The sequence below is a fragment of the Drosophila kikkawai genome, chromosome X (assembly GCF_030179895.1).
Source record: "Drosophila kikkawai strain 14028-0561.14 chromosome X, DkikHiC1v2, whole genome shotgun sequence".
Taxonomy (NCBI): Eukaryota; Metazoa; Arthropoda; class Insecta; order Diptera; family Drosophilidae; genus Drosophila; species Drosophila kikkawai.
This window is the reverse complement of record NC_091733.1, coordinates 13056803-13072757: the sequence shown is the minus strand read 5'-3', so window position 1 is coordinate 13072757 and position 15955 is coordinate 13056803. Positions and strand designations below refer to the sequence as shown.

The 15955-nt window shown below is 35.3% G+C and overlaps 1 protein-coding gene across 1 annotated transcript in view; it reads left to right on the top strand.

The window, feature by feature from the left end:
- Nucleotides 1-15955, top strand: part of SK (small conductance calcium-activated potassium channel) — a 55474-nt gene that overhangs the window by 25023 nt on the left and 14496 nt on the right. Inside the window, exons 3-7 of the mRNA XM_070287875.1 lie at nt 3812-3948; nt 6068-6287; nt 6869-6964; nt 11949-12265; nt 12643-12747. Of these exons, the coding sequence (XP_070143976.1) occupies nt 3812-3948; nt 6068-6287; nt 6869-6964; nt 11949-12265; nt 12643-12747 (875 nt within the window). The remainder of the gene's footprint in view (nt 1-3811; nt 3949-6067; nt 6288-6868; nt 6965-11948; nt 12266-12642; nt 12748-15955) is intronic.

Here is a 15955-nt window from a genome sequence, read left to right as displayed (position 1 = left end):
AGGGAAAATTCAATTGGCTAGATGGCTGTGTTGTGCTGGGTTTGGGTTTTAATTAGAGTTTCTGCAATTTATGGCCATTGAATCCGTCAAGCTCTCGTTAGGATTTCAAGTTAAATGACTTCCTCGAAGGCATTTATTTAATCTGAGCGAGGCCCCCACCTCCCAACCACCCCCCAGGATGTAACGCTTTTCAACTGAATTAGGAAATCCAATTAACATCATTGACATTAGATGTCCTGGAATATGCGCAATTTGTTTTGTTTCAGTGGCAGCCGAAAAATAGATTTTTTTTCTCTATTTCTATGTTTTTTTTTTTGGCATATGTAGACAGGGCACCCCCTTTTTTTGGGAGGGGGGGTGGAGTGAGGGTTAATTTGCCGCCCCCTGAATCTCCTCCACACACCCTTTAGCGCTGCTTGCTGACAAGTAGGCGTTGATGTTGATGTTGACGTTGGTCTCGTGTGTGCCCCACCCCCAGCGACGACGACGACCACGACCTTTCATCCCCCCGTTGCGTGTGTCCCGAATTGTGCGTGTGTGTGCCGCTGTGGGAGTGTGCGTGTATGCGGCTTTTCCGAGGGACACGCAACAAACAAACGATAACAAACAATTGTGGCAACGACATTCGGATACTTACACTCATGTGTGCGTGCAAGGAGGAGACTCTCTTGCTCTCGTTGCTCACATTCTCTCTCTCTCTCTCTCTCTCCCTGTCTCTGTCTCTGGCAGCTCCTGCCCTATTTTTTGGTCTTTCCCTGATTTTGGTCGGGAATGTGTTTAGAGAGGGTAAATGCTGATTGTTAATGTCGCTGCTGGGGCTGGGAATCGTGTTTTAAATCGTGTTTAGTTGAATGAATTGCCAAAATGCCAGCATCTCTGTCTCTAAAAAATGTTAAATTTCGTATTTTACACACTCACATACACAAGACAAGCTTAATAATTTCCCGTAGAATTTTATTTCAATATAAATAAAATTGCAATTAAATGTAAAGTCAAGGAATAAGTGTTCTAATGAGTACCTTTAAGGCAAGATCTTCATATATATAAATTGAAAATATTAAGCGATATATTTATATTTCTTCAAAAATATCGATATTTGAACGTTAAAAAGGTATATTTTCCGATATTTAAAAAGTGGTTTAAAAAAAACTATTGCCTTCTTTTGGGGTTTTCATTTTGCTTTAGCATCGATGCTTATAATTCCCAACTGCTCCTAGTTCAGATGTAGGGTGAAGTATCAAGAAAATTAGTGATCTTAGTAAACTTATTAATATAAATATTTATTAAATAATAAAGGTGTTTATTGTGTTTATACAATGGGCAACAATGCGTATGAGTGATGTTCTCAACGATGCGTATGAGTAACTATATCACTCATACGCATCGTTGAACACATCATCTTTTAAGACTAAACTAATTTAGAAATTTAAGCCTAAGGAAAATATAACAAAAAAACGAAGTCGAATCGAGGGCCAACATAAGCCTTAAAGAGATGTTATTACCTACTTTTAAATCAAAGAAAAATCCAAAACTTAATGAAAAGCACACCTGATAGTTAAATCCAAGAGAGTACTCTTCTTTTGCTAGCTCTCCTTTGTTGGCTTACTCACTCAATTATGATAACACAGCCGGGGTCAAAGGCCAATCCTGTCGCCCATCAATCTGTGTGTCAAATTATCCACATGATCGCCCCGCGTTGGGCGGCCACAGGAAATCCCAGTCAAGTCGGTCAACGTAGCTCATCTCCCTTCAGCTGGGCTTAGGCGGTGACACAAGTAACGCAACTGCACAAGTAGGAAAAGCAACAGCAAAAGCAGAAGCATGAGCACAAGCAGGAGGAGCACATTCAAGCAAATCTACTTAGCATAAACCAATTCACACACACACACACACACAGAGGGTGAAAAGGAGCAAGACAGCTGGGCTTTCATTACAGGGGAGTGGCTGCTTACAAACTGCGAAAGCCAAAAACTGATTATGGCTTTCAAGCCATTCAAAGCGATAGCATTCTGCACTTGCAAATAGACAAACTGAGTGTGTGGGGGAACACCAAGAAAAATAAAGGTGAAACGGGCTATAAATTGTAAGAAAAATGCTCTTAAATTTAGAAAAAGCTTTAGATGAAAATAAATCCAACAAAATAATTGAGAATCTGGCAAGGAAACTGCAGCTGCAAAGTTCAATTTTGTGTGAAAATTGAGAAATTAAACGATTATCATAATATGTACTTAGCACTCTTAGCACTCCATTTGCTGGCTGGCTTCCTGCCAGCTTTCTTCTCTCTCTCTCTCTCTCTCTCTCTGTCTCTATATATACATATATATATATATATAGTATAATTTTTCCTCCCGTGTAGGTGAAGTACAAGTTAAGCCCAAGCTGGGCCGCCCAGTCACGTTCTGGGGAGAACTAAGCTGAGCCTTTCTTTAAAAACAAATATTTGGATTTGGCAACTGAGTGAGCAGTGGAAGGACTTCAATTCCAGCAAAGAGGCAGGGTCAGAGGGAGTGAAGAAAAAAATAGAGGAGCAAGTGGGCAAAGGAGGAAAGAAATTTTATTTCCAAGCCAAATTTTAGGCAGTCCTGTGGGTGTCCCTCTGTAGGAGAGTGTATGTATACTCTATGTGTGTGTGTCTAGTTTACGACTTTTACTACTTTTCTCTCTCTCTCTCTCTCTCTCTCTCTCTCTTCCTTTAGTCCCTTCCCTGTCTCTCTTTCTGTGTCATATGCAAAACCGCACCCATATTGGAGGACAAGTAGGAAAGCAGATTACTTATCTTTTAGTTTTCATTTAAATATGAAGACCAAATTGTACACACACGCTGTGTGTGGTGTGCTTTGCTTTCTCTTATTTTCTGTTTTTTTTTTTTTATCTGAAGATAGAGAACTGTAAGCTATGTGGAAAAAGCAAGTGGATTTCTTTTTATTTCCTTCCGCCCTTTCAATTCCACATCTCCACTCTATTTTTCTATGCTTTTTTCTATTTTTGGTTAGACAAAAATAATTGGATTTACACCGAATCAAGAATCAAGATGAGACTAGAGGAAAAGGCAGGATAGCACGCAGATGGGATGATATGGGGATGTGGCTGTGGTGATGTCGTCATTCCGGGTATAAAGAAATGATGGCAGGATTCCGCAGAGGAGCTGCCTGTGGGTAGCAAAGGGGGGAATCCAAATTGGAGATATTCATAAGTGAAATTTGTTATTCAAATGGAAACATGACGTGGGGAAAGCCAAGAAGAAAGCTGTAACTTAATTTTTTAAATCCAAAACCATAAAAAGATAATTTTTAAGTTATTACTTATCTTACCAAATATCACATATCCTTAACGCTCTCTCTTCTTTTTAGTAGCGAACGAGAGAGTTCTTTTTTATGTAGCTGCTCTCTTGCTCTCTTACTCTCTCTCTCTCTCTATCTCTCTCTCTCTCTCTAGCTTGCATTCCTCTCCAATTAGAACACAAGAGAGCCAGAGAGAGAGAACGAAAAACCAGCAATTATAAGTTACTTTCCTTTTATTCTTAGAAGGAAACCCTAAAGACATTTTTTTTGTGTATATTATTTTAGTGGTTAATTACTTAATTTAAGGAAGAGAATTTAACAAAATATAGGAATAATATTTAATTAAGTTAATGCTTGCAGGTAAAGTATACCATATATGAATTAGAAGTTACTTGTGTAGATGGTCACCCAATGCTAGCGATTAAGCACAATCCGCACTAATCAGAAACACATAAAACACACACACACACTATAATTTAATAAGTAATACAATTTAATTGAATCAATTGAATATATATTTTTTTGTTCAGCTCCGCAAACCGGCGTCGACACTCTCAATTCCTGGCTCGATGAAAACACCTTCCATTGCGAACCGGGAACAGATCTCATCTGGATGCAACGAAGAAGCGGCCGAGGCACTAGTGGGTATCCACTCAGACTACCCTAGGTATGAAATGTATGTATAGACCGAGTCGTCAGTAGAGTATGTATACTTTATATATAGCAGTGTACATTCATTAACTCCCTACAACCCTAAACCCGTTTAAATAGAATCCGTATTCTGCATACTACACTGGGAAGAAATCATGTAGCCATCAAGTTAGTTTGAATTTATTTAAACAGAAGAGTAGTCAAATTTATATATATTTTATAGAAATATCTGTTTCTGAATTTTTTGGGTAATTTTTGATTATTTTAGACATATTTTATATAGAGAACTTGAGTTAGTTGGCAGTCCAAGATAGAACTCCAAATTTCCACTTGGCAAAGGCTAGTTCTGAATTTTCACTTGGGAATTATAAAAGCTGGCTTTAATCGAAAGGTGCCTCACAATTCTTAACTTTACCTTGGTGCTCAAGCTGTAGTTTAAAATTATTCTTTAAATATCAATTTATTTATATTTATGGTGAACTCTTCTCCAAGTGTACGGCTTTGGGGGCTGGCAAGGTGCAGTGCCACTGATGCCTGACATTAGGAAATGGAAAACGATAACTGTGTAACTGTGGGCAATTCATTGACTGATAAATGGATGGATGGATGGATGGATGGATAGATGGCTGGCCCGGGGACAGTAATTAGCTGTCAATGTCAGGACAAGTGTCCCAGCAAAGATGATTTTGGCACAGAGAGAGAATGAGCCAAAAAGCAGAAAAGCAAAAAGTAGAAGCATCGAAAAAGCAGGACAGCAGAAAAGCAAACAAGAAATTGCTGAAAAGAGGAATTATTCATTGGGGAGAGCTTGAGTTTTGTAGCCAGAGTTTGAGTGCCTGATCCCGCGATTCAATTTGGAGCACTCTAAAGTGAATTCCACTCACGGATGTGTCCCGTGTCCTGTCTTCTGTGTTCTGTGTGTCCAGCATCGTCCATAAATCTCTATGAATGTCGGTGGATGGCAGGATATTTTCCTGCAATCACGTTGGCAATTTGGCACAGTTCAGCAGTTTATTGAGAGACAAATGGGGGGCCGGATGGATGGCTATACACACATACTATATGGGATGGCTATGACTATGACTGTTACTGTTACTGTCAGTGTGCTGCTACCATGTTATGGGCTATGTGGGCATCGAAAAACGAGAACAGAGAGGACAGAGGCGGCCCTCCTCAATATGTTTTGTCAGCACAATTTTTATTGGCCATCTTTTGCTCATCCATATGTACGAGGCGCAAGGGTAGGGGTACACGGTAGGGTAAGGCAGACTCAGCGAGAGTACCCCCCAGTGTGCGAATCTATAAGATACAAATTGATATGACACATTTAGGGAAAGCCGGAGCAAAGCGAAAACACACAAATCTGTCATTCAGGCCGTAAGATTTATTAAGGTGCCGACGACGACTATAGTCGAAGCTGAGCTGTGAGTTGAGTTCCCTTGAGTTGGGTTGACTTAACCCCCGAGATAACCCCCAGCTTGGGCATTAGTCAGCGATCTGTGGAAAGTCAGGAATGTTGAAAAGAAGGCTAAAAGTTAACATCAAATGGGAAAGGAAATTAGGGAATTCAAGTTGCCAAAGCATAAATCAATAGGATTTTGCTCTCAGAACAAAAATAAAATAATAAAGTTTTCAAAAAAATAATTCATAATTTTCATATTTTAAATTTAAACCTAATTATGCCGATTTATTACTTATTAAAAAATATTCTATTATATCATATATTTATTTGTATTATTATTTCGTTTTCCAAATCAAATCAAAGCTTTTTCAGCTAAGTTATGAATTTGAAACTTTGTCTTTTCCACAAAAATTTGATCGATAACTATCGAATTAAAGTTGTATATCAGAAAGTGAAATAAATGCATAAATTATCAAAATAATAACTAGACTGGCGTGTAAATTAGTTTACAAAAAACCCTGATAAATATACTAACTTGGCCCATTAGTCGAAGATAATTAGCTACCTATATAGATCCCCATTGTATGGCTTAATTTATGTAGTCTAAAATCGATTTAGTGGAACCATTAATGGACTGTCCTTGGGTAAGGCAGTAGTGGAGTAGTGAGTGTGGACTGGCATAGTCCAGCGCCTAGCTGATCGTTCTCTTTATTTTTGCATTCCAAAACAATAGGTATATGGAAGAACGTGCTCTTACTGGCGGAAATACGTCCAGGAAGCCATCGACAAACTCGGCCAAACACAAACCCAATGTGGGCTATCGCCTGGGCAAGAGGAAAGCCCTCTTCGAGAAGCGCAAGCGCATCAGTGACTACGCCCTGGTTATGGGCATGTTCGGGATCATCGTGATGGTAATCGAAAACGAGCTGAGCAGTGCCGGTGTCTACACGAAGGTGAGTGTTACCTAGGATGTATGTACATACATACATATATCGTAAACTAAAATATATCGAAATTATTTTATGTCGAAAAATATAGTATTGAACGTTAAAAAATTAAAATTATTTGCAAATTAACTAAATAGTATTTATTAATTAATTTGTCTGTTTCGATTATATTGTACAGTATATAGACTTGAAGCACATAAATCCTAAAGTAAAATATCGATTCATTTTACAATCCTTTACATTGTTATCGATCATGAAAATGTAGACAAAATATGAATATGATAGATAACATAACTTAACCGTAACTAAATATCGAACGAAATACCGAATACATATCAAAATTGTTGTTTAGTTTTATTAAAGGAAAAATTGATCAAAATTTACCGATGCTTTGCCTGAAATGGATAAGCAAAGAAGCAACAGTAATTATTAGGTGTAAAAAGAAATCACTAAGAAAAATAGATTTTATTCAATTTTAATTACGATCTATGAGTAATTATAAAGGAATTGCAAAATCTAAGATTTTTCCTTACATTTATAGTGCTAATACATCATCTTTTCCTTTTTTTTATATATATATTTTGCAGGCATCGTTCTACTCGACAGCGTTAAAAACCTTAATATCTGTTTCGACTGTGATTCTTTTAGGACTTATAGTAGCTTACCATGCTTTGGAAGTGCAGGTGAGAGTGAGTGCAAATTGTATTCTTCTCTTCCAGATGTTATTGATGTTCTTGCTGATGGTCGTCATCGTTAATTGTTTAACGTTGCCGTCGTCACTCTCGCTCACTGTCACCATATAATCCGTTAGTCCCCCGTTCCTGTACCTGACCCGAAAACCAACCCCCCTTCCCCTTATGGTCATGCTACCCGGCCTCAAAATCCCAAAAAAAAAAAAACAAAAAAGAAATATTTTAAATTCCCAAAATCATTGCCATCTCGGTTTGTTTGTACATTTGTTTGTTAGTTAGTTTGTTTGTTTGCTGTTTGAAAACGTTTCCCTGTGTCCCCGGTCAATAATTTTTGGATTTCAATATTAAATTCTAATTCGAATCCTGTTTTGTTTTATATTTTTCGCATATTGAGGGAGAGCACTCGATGAAACAACAAAATCGCCTTGAAGATTGTATACAATATTTATTTATTGACATATCAATTTTATATGTATCGAAAAAATTGAAAACTATTCCAAGAATAAGATTTCATTAAATGTGTAATTGATTTTCTTTTGCTTCGATATATTATCGATTTATTGTCCTCATATGGCTGGTTAAAATATCGATTTATTTATCGACTTTTGCAAAGCAGTATCGACATGTCGATATATTTTTAACACAAATTAAAAAAAAAGATTTGCAATTTCAACTCGATTTTGTTAAAGAGTGTTAAAAAAGAGTATGGAAGAGCGAGAGAGTGCGAGTGCCCGTTCAGTTGGTGTGAGTGAAAGAGAGGATGGACGTCCCCCCAGTTTCCCGTTTCATAATTCGGCATCGTTCCGTTCCGCCATTCGTTCATCGCATCCCAACCGTTTCCAACAAACCGCGTTCCATTCCAACATTTCTGCGGACATCTTTCAGTATATATAAACCCCCCCCCCCCACCCCACCCACCATTCATTTCACAAGACAAAAAACAAAAAAATAATAATAATGTGATTCATTCCACCTCAAAAATATATATACAAAAAAAAAAAAAAAAAAAAAAAAAACAATCAGAAAAATAATGAAAGCTGAAACACTGTACATAAAGCTAACCATTCTCATTCACCCGATATCACCTTGACCACGCTCACTATATTCACCCCCACAGTTTGTTTTAAATTTTTTCCAAGCCCTTAATCGCTTTAATCCATCCGAGTAACGAGAAAGTCCGATTTGTCCTATATTTTTAATATACTATATACCCCCCGATATCCAGAGACAGAGATCCTTTAGTTTCCTTCTCTGATTTTCTGATTTTCTTTCATTTCCATTTCAAACGCAGTCGCAGCAGGTGACCCAAAATATTGAGATCAATAATATATAACCATATTCCATACCAAAACCGTTCTCGTACTCGTTTATCTCCAATATGCGCTAAAAAAAAAAAAAAAAAAAAAAAACAGTTGCATGTACAGCACTATAATTTGTTTAATTTTGCTCAATATTTGATATTTGATATATATATGATCCATATATATACTCTCTATATATATATTTAATCTATACAATTTCCACTTCTACTTCCTCTTCTTCTACAACTTATTGGTTTCGTCTTAGTTTACATTTTTTATTTACTTTTACAAAAAAACCAAAAAAAAAACTATATACCAAACACAAAAATAATAAACTTAGTTAAGAATAATTGTTGGCATGAGTTAAATACCTATATTATATAGCTTAAATAGATACCCTTACCGATTTTTGAGTGATAAACAGAAATCGGTGATGGAATCTCTTGTTTTTGGAACTTAGATAACTGTTGTAGAGGAGAGCATGGGAGCATAGACTATATTTGCCTAGTACGTAATTCAATTGATTCCGTCTTTGAACATGAACAAAAGGAACACAAAGTACAACATATATACCATCTAAATATATATACTTACCACAACATTTGATTGAATAACAATAATTTTCTATTAGCAAAATAAAAAAAAAGAAAAATACTTCTAACAAAACCGAAAATCAAATACCGAAGAGAAGTGGAAGATACTTGACTCCCTGAACTTTCCTGCCCGTAGGGACAAAGTCTTGTGTTCAGTGCTCGAATTTGGATTGGTAATTGATGAACCGATACCGATATCGATATACCAATATATCGATAGTCAGCAAATACAAAAGCAAAAGCAAATGCCTAACCTAAAACCCCAACAAAATCCTTCTCACAGCGCATTCAACCATCTCCATTGATACCATGATTCAATCAATCAGGTCATTCGAATCAGCGTTCAATCAGTCAGCCAATCAATCAGTCAATCAATCAGTCAAAACCAAACCAAAACCAAAACCCAGTCGTCAGTCAGCCGATATACTTTCTTTATATATATTATATACAAAACTGAAATCGAGAATCAATAATCAAAAATCTCATAATTCGTATTCTTCACACTTTCTCTCTCTCTATATATATATATATAATTACAACTCCGACTAAATGTTTACATATATTCCCCCCCTCCCAAAATTAATGTTGATGTTTAAAAGTAAATTTTTAATATGTAATTACCTTCCATTATGCTTTGCAGAATTCAGTAAGTAATACTTATTATAATATCTACCATACATACTTCAAATATTTGTGAGTAAATCCAAAAAAAAGAAAAAACCAAAACCATGCATAGTGTTATGTACCATATACGGAAGCAAACAATACCAAAAAAAAACAGAAAACAATACCAAAAACCAACTCAAATCAAAGCAAAACTCCAAACATGCCTAGAGTAGATAAACCATAGATCGTACTTAGATCGGCTTTATATATACGTATATATATATATATATATATATATATAACCGAAAGCCAAAATGCATACTGAAGCCAAAGCAACAACAACAGCAAACTTCAAATCGATGTTTTAGTTTAACCCGCGTCTGTACTTACTCAATATTTATATATCGTGTCTATAGTATATACATATATAACATATGTTTTTTTTATACATACATATATATATATATGTAAATATATATATATATCCTTTCTCACAGATGCAGATACAGATACAAATACTGTCACTTGTTGTCCAACATTAAAAATTTGAAACAAACCCAAAAGGCAACTGCTTGGCTGATAAGAATAAGAAAACTGTGGCTTAGCTTGCACCACTCACCTTGTCCCACTGTACAGTACACACTGGCCATTTGCGAGATGATTGTCATTACAATATATCCATGAAACCGATTTCAAAAATCTCCAAGAGTATGCAAATACTAAGAAAAAGTGTTATTTTGACTGTACACCTTTAAAGGGATTTCATATAAGATGAGCTTTTCTATTATTCAGTTTATCAAAAATCATTAAAAATATACAAAGGAAATGAGAAATTATTAATAGAGAATATATTTTGTATACTTTTATTGAGAATTGGTTTTCACCTGGTCTTGGCAAGAATGTGACCTTTTAAATTCCCTAAAAAACCTTTTTTTTATCGAGAGTTTATTAGGAATAATCGATCTATTGTCAATCGGCTCGCAACTACATAACATTGATGTACATGGGCACAAACATACATACATACATACACAAGCATAATGCATACATATGAGCATTCCCATTGCTAAGTCGATACTGAATATATTTATCTATTATATATATACAATCGATATCGATAGCTAAACTATCAAACATTCAACTCCCATCATAATCACTCCAAAATTCCCAGCGATCATCGGAAGAAATTTTAATTAATCGAGCCGAACACAGGACTTTGTGATAAAAAATATATATATATTTCGTAATTATACATAGCAGAGACTTAACTTTTGTCCGCATATCGATTTCAAATCGAGAAGTCCGATGAATCACTAAACCAAAATCGTTCAGTTAAATCGGCTTAACTTGCGAATGCCTCATATGCTTTTGTACCATTGATAAACGAATAATACACAAAGTCCAAGCTTTAAGATGAACAAATAATTGCACTTCTCTGCTTAGATGTTGTGATATATATAAATATATATAAACATATATACATATATATAGATGTATATATAAATGAATTTATCATATATAGACAAAGCTTACTTGAACTGCACTGCCAATTGTGGGAATTGTGGGATTTAATCGGATTGATATTTGAGCCTTCGATTCAAAATTGATTTGATAACGAAATTAGGAAAGTTTAATAAAAAAAAGCCACACAGAGAACAGAACAGTACAGAAAGAAAAAGAATAAAAAAAAGGTAAACAATCAAGCAACCAAGAAAACAAGAACGAAATCGAGTGAAATATGTGCTAATTACACGAGAACACGCACGCTGCTTTCTAGTAAGTACTATGCACTCACACATGCACAGACGCACAACACCCTTCTATACCCCAACTACACCCACCGAATTTCCAAAAGGAGATTCCATATATTCACAGAGAACAAAAAGCAATATTACAAATACTAAATTTATATTCACATTATGAGAATAACAAGGTTTCAAGTTGTGAAAAATGGTAAAAATCTATTTGAATAGTTAATACATTGTTTTAATATATTTTATATAAAAATGAGTACAGGGTATTGCCTTTTTTCTCTGTGTATATATTCCTCTATATACCTTACGATACTTGAACTTGACTTGGGAACTGCTTCTACCACCTTCAGCCACCAACTTGCAACCTGCAATACATGAGCCATTAACACCCACCTAGGCACACACAAACACCTGCAGCCACAACTACACCCACACTTAGACCCACTCATAGACACACACACACTCAAAACACACAGATACATTTCATTGACGTTGTACTTGTCAAATAATTCATGCTCGTATATATTTGAGTGTAATTCATTTTTGTTTAGTCGCAAAAAAAACCAAACGAATAGAATCAATAATCTTCCAATTATAATTAATAAATGATATACTTGTTCTCTTTTCTCTCTTCTTCCCTTCTTGTGTTTTTATCGTAAAACTAAACCAAAATGCGATCGAATCCAATCAAAATCGAAAAATGTAATAAAATCAAAAACAGTTATTCATGATAGATAACTGCGCCGACGATTGGAGGATCGCAATGACATGGCAACGAATTAGTCAAATAGGGTTAGAACTTTTTATATGCGCTATACATCCAATTCCTGGCGAATACTATTTCCAGTGGACGACGAAATTGGCCAATAAGAATAAAACAATTGGCACCGAAATGGTGCCATATGACGTAGCTTTATCATTACCTATGTTCCTTCGATTATATTTAATCTGCCGCGTAATGCTGCTGCATTCAAAGCTATTCACAGACGCATCATCACGGAGCATTGGCGCTCTCAATAGGATTAATTTTAACACAAGGTGAGTGTAAAATGCATGAATTTAAATGATAAATATATAATAACAACTAGGGTAGCATTTATGGATTTATATATAGACTTCCGTGTTATCGAGGCAGTATTGATATATCGATATTTTCGATATATTTAAATGGGTTTCTAAAGATTTCACAAGCTTATTGGTTAATTAATACATATATTAATCTTATTAATATATAATTAATATATATCGAATGACTGTATTGATATATATATCGACTTTAGTGATATCGAGGCAGTATTAATATATCGATATTTTCGATATATTTAAAATTGTATAATATATTGTGATGTTTACTTTTATATTTATCCATATCTATATATCCATATTTATATCTATATATTTACCTACATTTTTAGATTCGTTTTAAAAACTCTTATGACAATATGCCCGGGAACGGTTCTATTGGTCTTCATGGTCTCGCTGTGGATCATCGCCTCCTGGACGCTGCGTCAGTGCGAAAGGTAATGATCCCAATTCCCCTATATTCCATATAATATTATATACTATACTTATGATATTTATAACTTGTGTTAAAACTTGAATTTCAATTTACTTTTGATTACCAAGCTTTTGAGTTGACGTTTTTGCTTTTGGTTTCCTTTTCAATTTTGGTTTTTAATTCCATATTTGATTTTAGTTTTCTATACTCCGTTTTTGCGTTCTTGCCACTTCCGTTATACCGTTTTACCGTTCGAATTCAATGTGTTTTGCCACTACTACTAATACTTTGACATAACTATTTAACGTATGTATTTAATATCGATGTATGTATGTACATAAATGTATGTGCCAAGCATTACGTAATGTCTTCTCCAAAAAAAATTACAAAACAAAAATGACTCAAACTTGAAAAAACTTAAACTCAAAACTTTCTACGTTCACAGTTGTCACAAGTGGTTATTTCGTGTACTCCTTAATTCATTAAGCATTTTATTTTCCTTTTTTTTTTAGAAAGAAAGTGGGACGGGGGACCTTATGCGCATTTGACTTAAAGAATTTTCATGTAGCTTGCATTGTAAAAAAAAAACACACACACACACAAAAGAAAGAGTAAAAAACAAGCCAAATAAAAAAGGAAAAAAAAAAAAACAAGTAACGAATACGAATGCTAGTCTGTAGCATAACGGTTGCTACAATCGAAATGCAATTGTCACTGTCACGTAGCGAACGATTGGATAATGGATAATGCTTGCATGTGTTTCAATTTATTTACATTTGGCATTCGGATTCGCTTGTTTTTTTTGTTTTTGTGTTTTTGGTCCACCCTTGGAAACCCCCCTTTTCCCAATTTTCCATACAATGTCACTGCTCTGATTGCTGATTGCTTTTTTTTACTTACACTTTTCTCGCTTGTTCTGGGTTCTTTTGGTTTTTTCCCCCAACTCATCACTTTCTCCATTCCTTCCATTTGACAACTGACAATTTATCGATATATTTTCGATAAACCGTTGATTGAAGTCCAAGGAGGGGGTGGACAGTCAACAACAACAGCACACAGACAGACACACCGTGTAGAATTGGAGAATGCAATAAGAAGAATTGAATTGAATGCCATATATCTGCATATATATATGTGTATATATGTATATATTTATATGTACATATATATGTATATTTATATGTACGTTTATATACTATAAATACTTGTATCCAAAAATCCCATTTTTGAAATATCATTTTCTTAGATTTGTTTGACTTTTGGCTCTTTGTGTTTTGAACGTTGTATGCTAGTTCTGTCTCTTTTCGCTCTCTCTCTCTCTCTCTCTCTCTCTCTCTTACTCTCTTGCTCACTTGCTCTCTTGCTCTTATTCTTACTCTTCTCCATCCTTTTTCTTCTAGCTTCTATTAAAGATTTTGTCAGTTCAGAATCTCTATATTTGTCTCTCTCTATCTCTCTTTGTCCTGGTTGTCTATCTTTCTATCTCTTTCCATTTTGGCCCTTTCTGACCCTCTCTCTCTCTCTCTCCTGCTCTCGCCCTTGCTCTGTCAATCATAATTGATCTCGTTCAGTTAAGTTTTTGTGATTCTTAAAATTTTCATTTAATTTTTTTTTAACAACGTTCCTTAATATATTTTTCGTTGTTGTTTGTTGTTGGTGTTGTTGTTGCAGTTTTGGGCAAACCAAAAACAAAAACACAAAAAACATAACATGCCAAAGCTAAAAAGCAAAATGTATTGAAAAACCCAAAAACACCAAAATGGAGAAAACCTGGAAAATCTTCCAATATTTTTAAATAATTGTTCAGTAACATTAATTCCATTAAGCTGCTGAAGCTTTGCTGATGATCATGATATATGCAACCGAAAATAAACTCCAAAAATATATAAAAATAATAATCAATGCACAAAAGAAATCCCGCTCCCAAAGTCTCAGAACTGAGAACGGAGAAACAGCAGGCTGTTGTGTTCCGTCTAGTGACGAAAGCATCTACTATACACCATTATCCTTGCTGTTGCTGCTGCTGTTGTTGCTGTTGTTGTTCTTGCTGTTGTCTTTATTGTTGCTTCGTGTTTCAAATATAAATACTAAGTGAATACATGAAAAAAAGAGTAATATAAAATACAAAAATTCCCTCAACTGTTGTCAGTTACTAAATCAAAACAGTCGGACAATCACAGGCACACGACAGGACCTCCTCGTCCTCCTCCATCTTCTTCTTCTTCGTCTTCTTCTCTGTTCCTGCTTCGATTGAATAATAATAATAGTACAATTCTCGATTTGATTTCCATTTTATTTCATTTTCAAGCAAGATGAGTGACACGTATTGATTTGCGTGTCACATCATCCAAAGCTCGATTTCATGATGTTCCTGAATGTTTCACTTTCGATTATTTTGTATTATTTTTGGACTGGCACTAGCTGAAATAAAACAAATAAAGCCTCTGTGGGAAATTTATAAATGAAAAGCCCACAAACTTCCTTTCAATCTCAACAGCAGGAAAAGAAAAAAAGTAAAATAAAACAAACCAAAACGAAACGAAACGAAAACACACACCAAGTTACATTTGTCTATAGTATGTATTTTCTGGTAACGATGTTGAATTTTGTTTCAGAATGCGTATTATATATTTGTATATCGATGTTATTCCGTAGAAATTGGTAGAATTTTTCATTTTCGATCTGTCAGTTTAGCTGGGAGACCCTTTCCTCCCCTCTTTTCATATTTATTTTCATGTTTTTGCGTGTCTGTACGTGTCTGTGTCTGTGTCTGTGTATGTGTATGTGCGTATTGTTGGAGATCCTGGAAATGTATCCTAAGCACCCATGCATGCTCTGCTCAGCTCGGATCAAATCTCTGTGAATTAAGGATAAAGGCAGGTTTTTTGGGGTGAGGGGGAGGAAACACGAGATTTTTGTGGCTTTAGGAGAGTGTTTACCAACACTGAATACACTGAGACATAACACACACACACACACAGAGAGCAAGGACTCCTGGCATTCATTATGATTTTCCTTTGCAAATTGCTTATACCATCCGCATTCACATTTACACACAGTTCTCACACACTCACACCCACGCACACACACTCACTCGCCCTTCGAAAAATGGCGCCCAACGGAGCAATGCCGGAAGGCACAATGCATGCCTGAGCACAGTGGCGTACGAAAAAAAAAGGCAAAAGGGGGTACGATATATAACATATAATAGTTAAGTTTTGTTTTTGTTT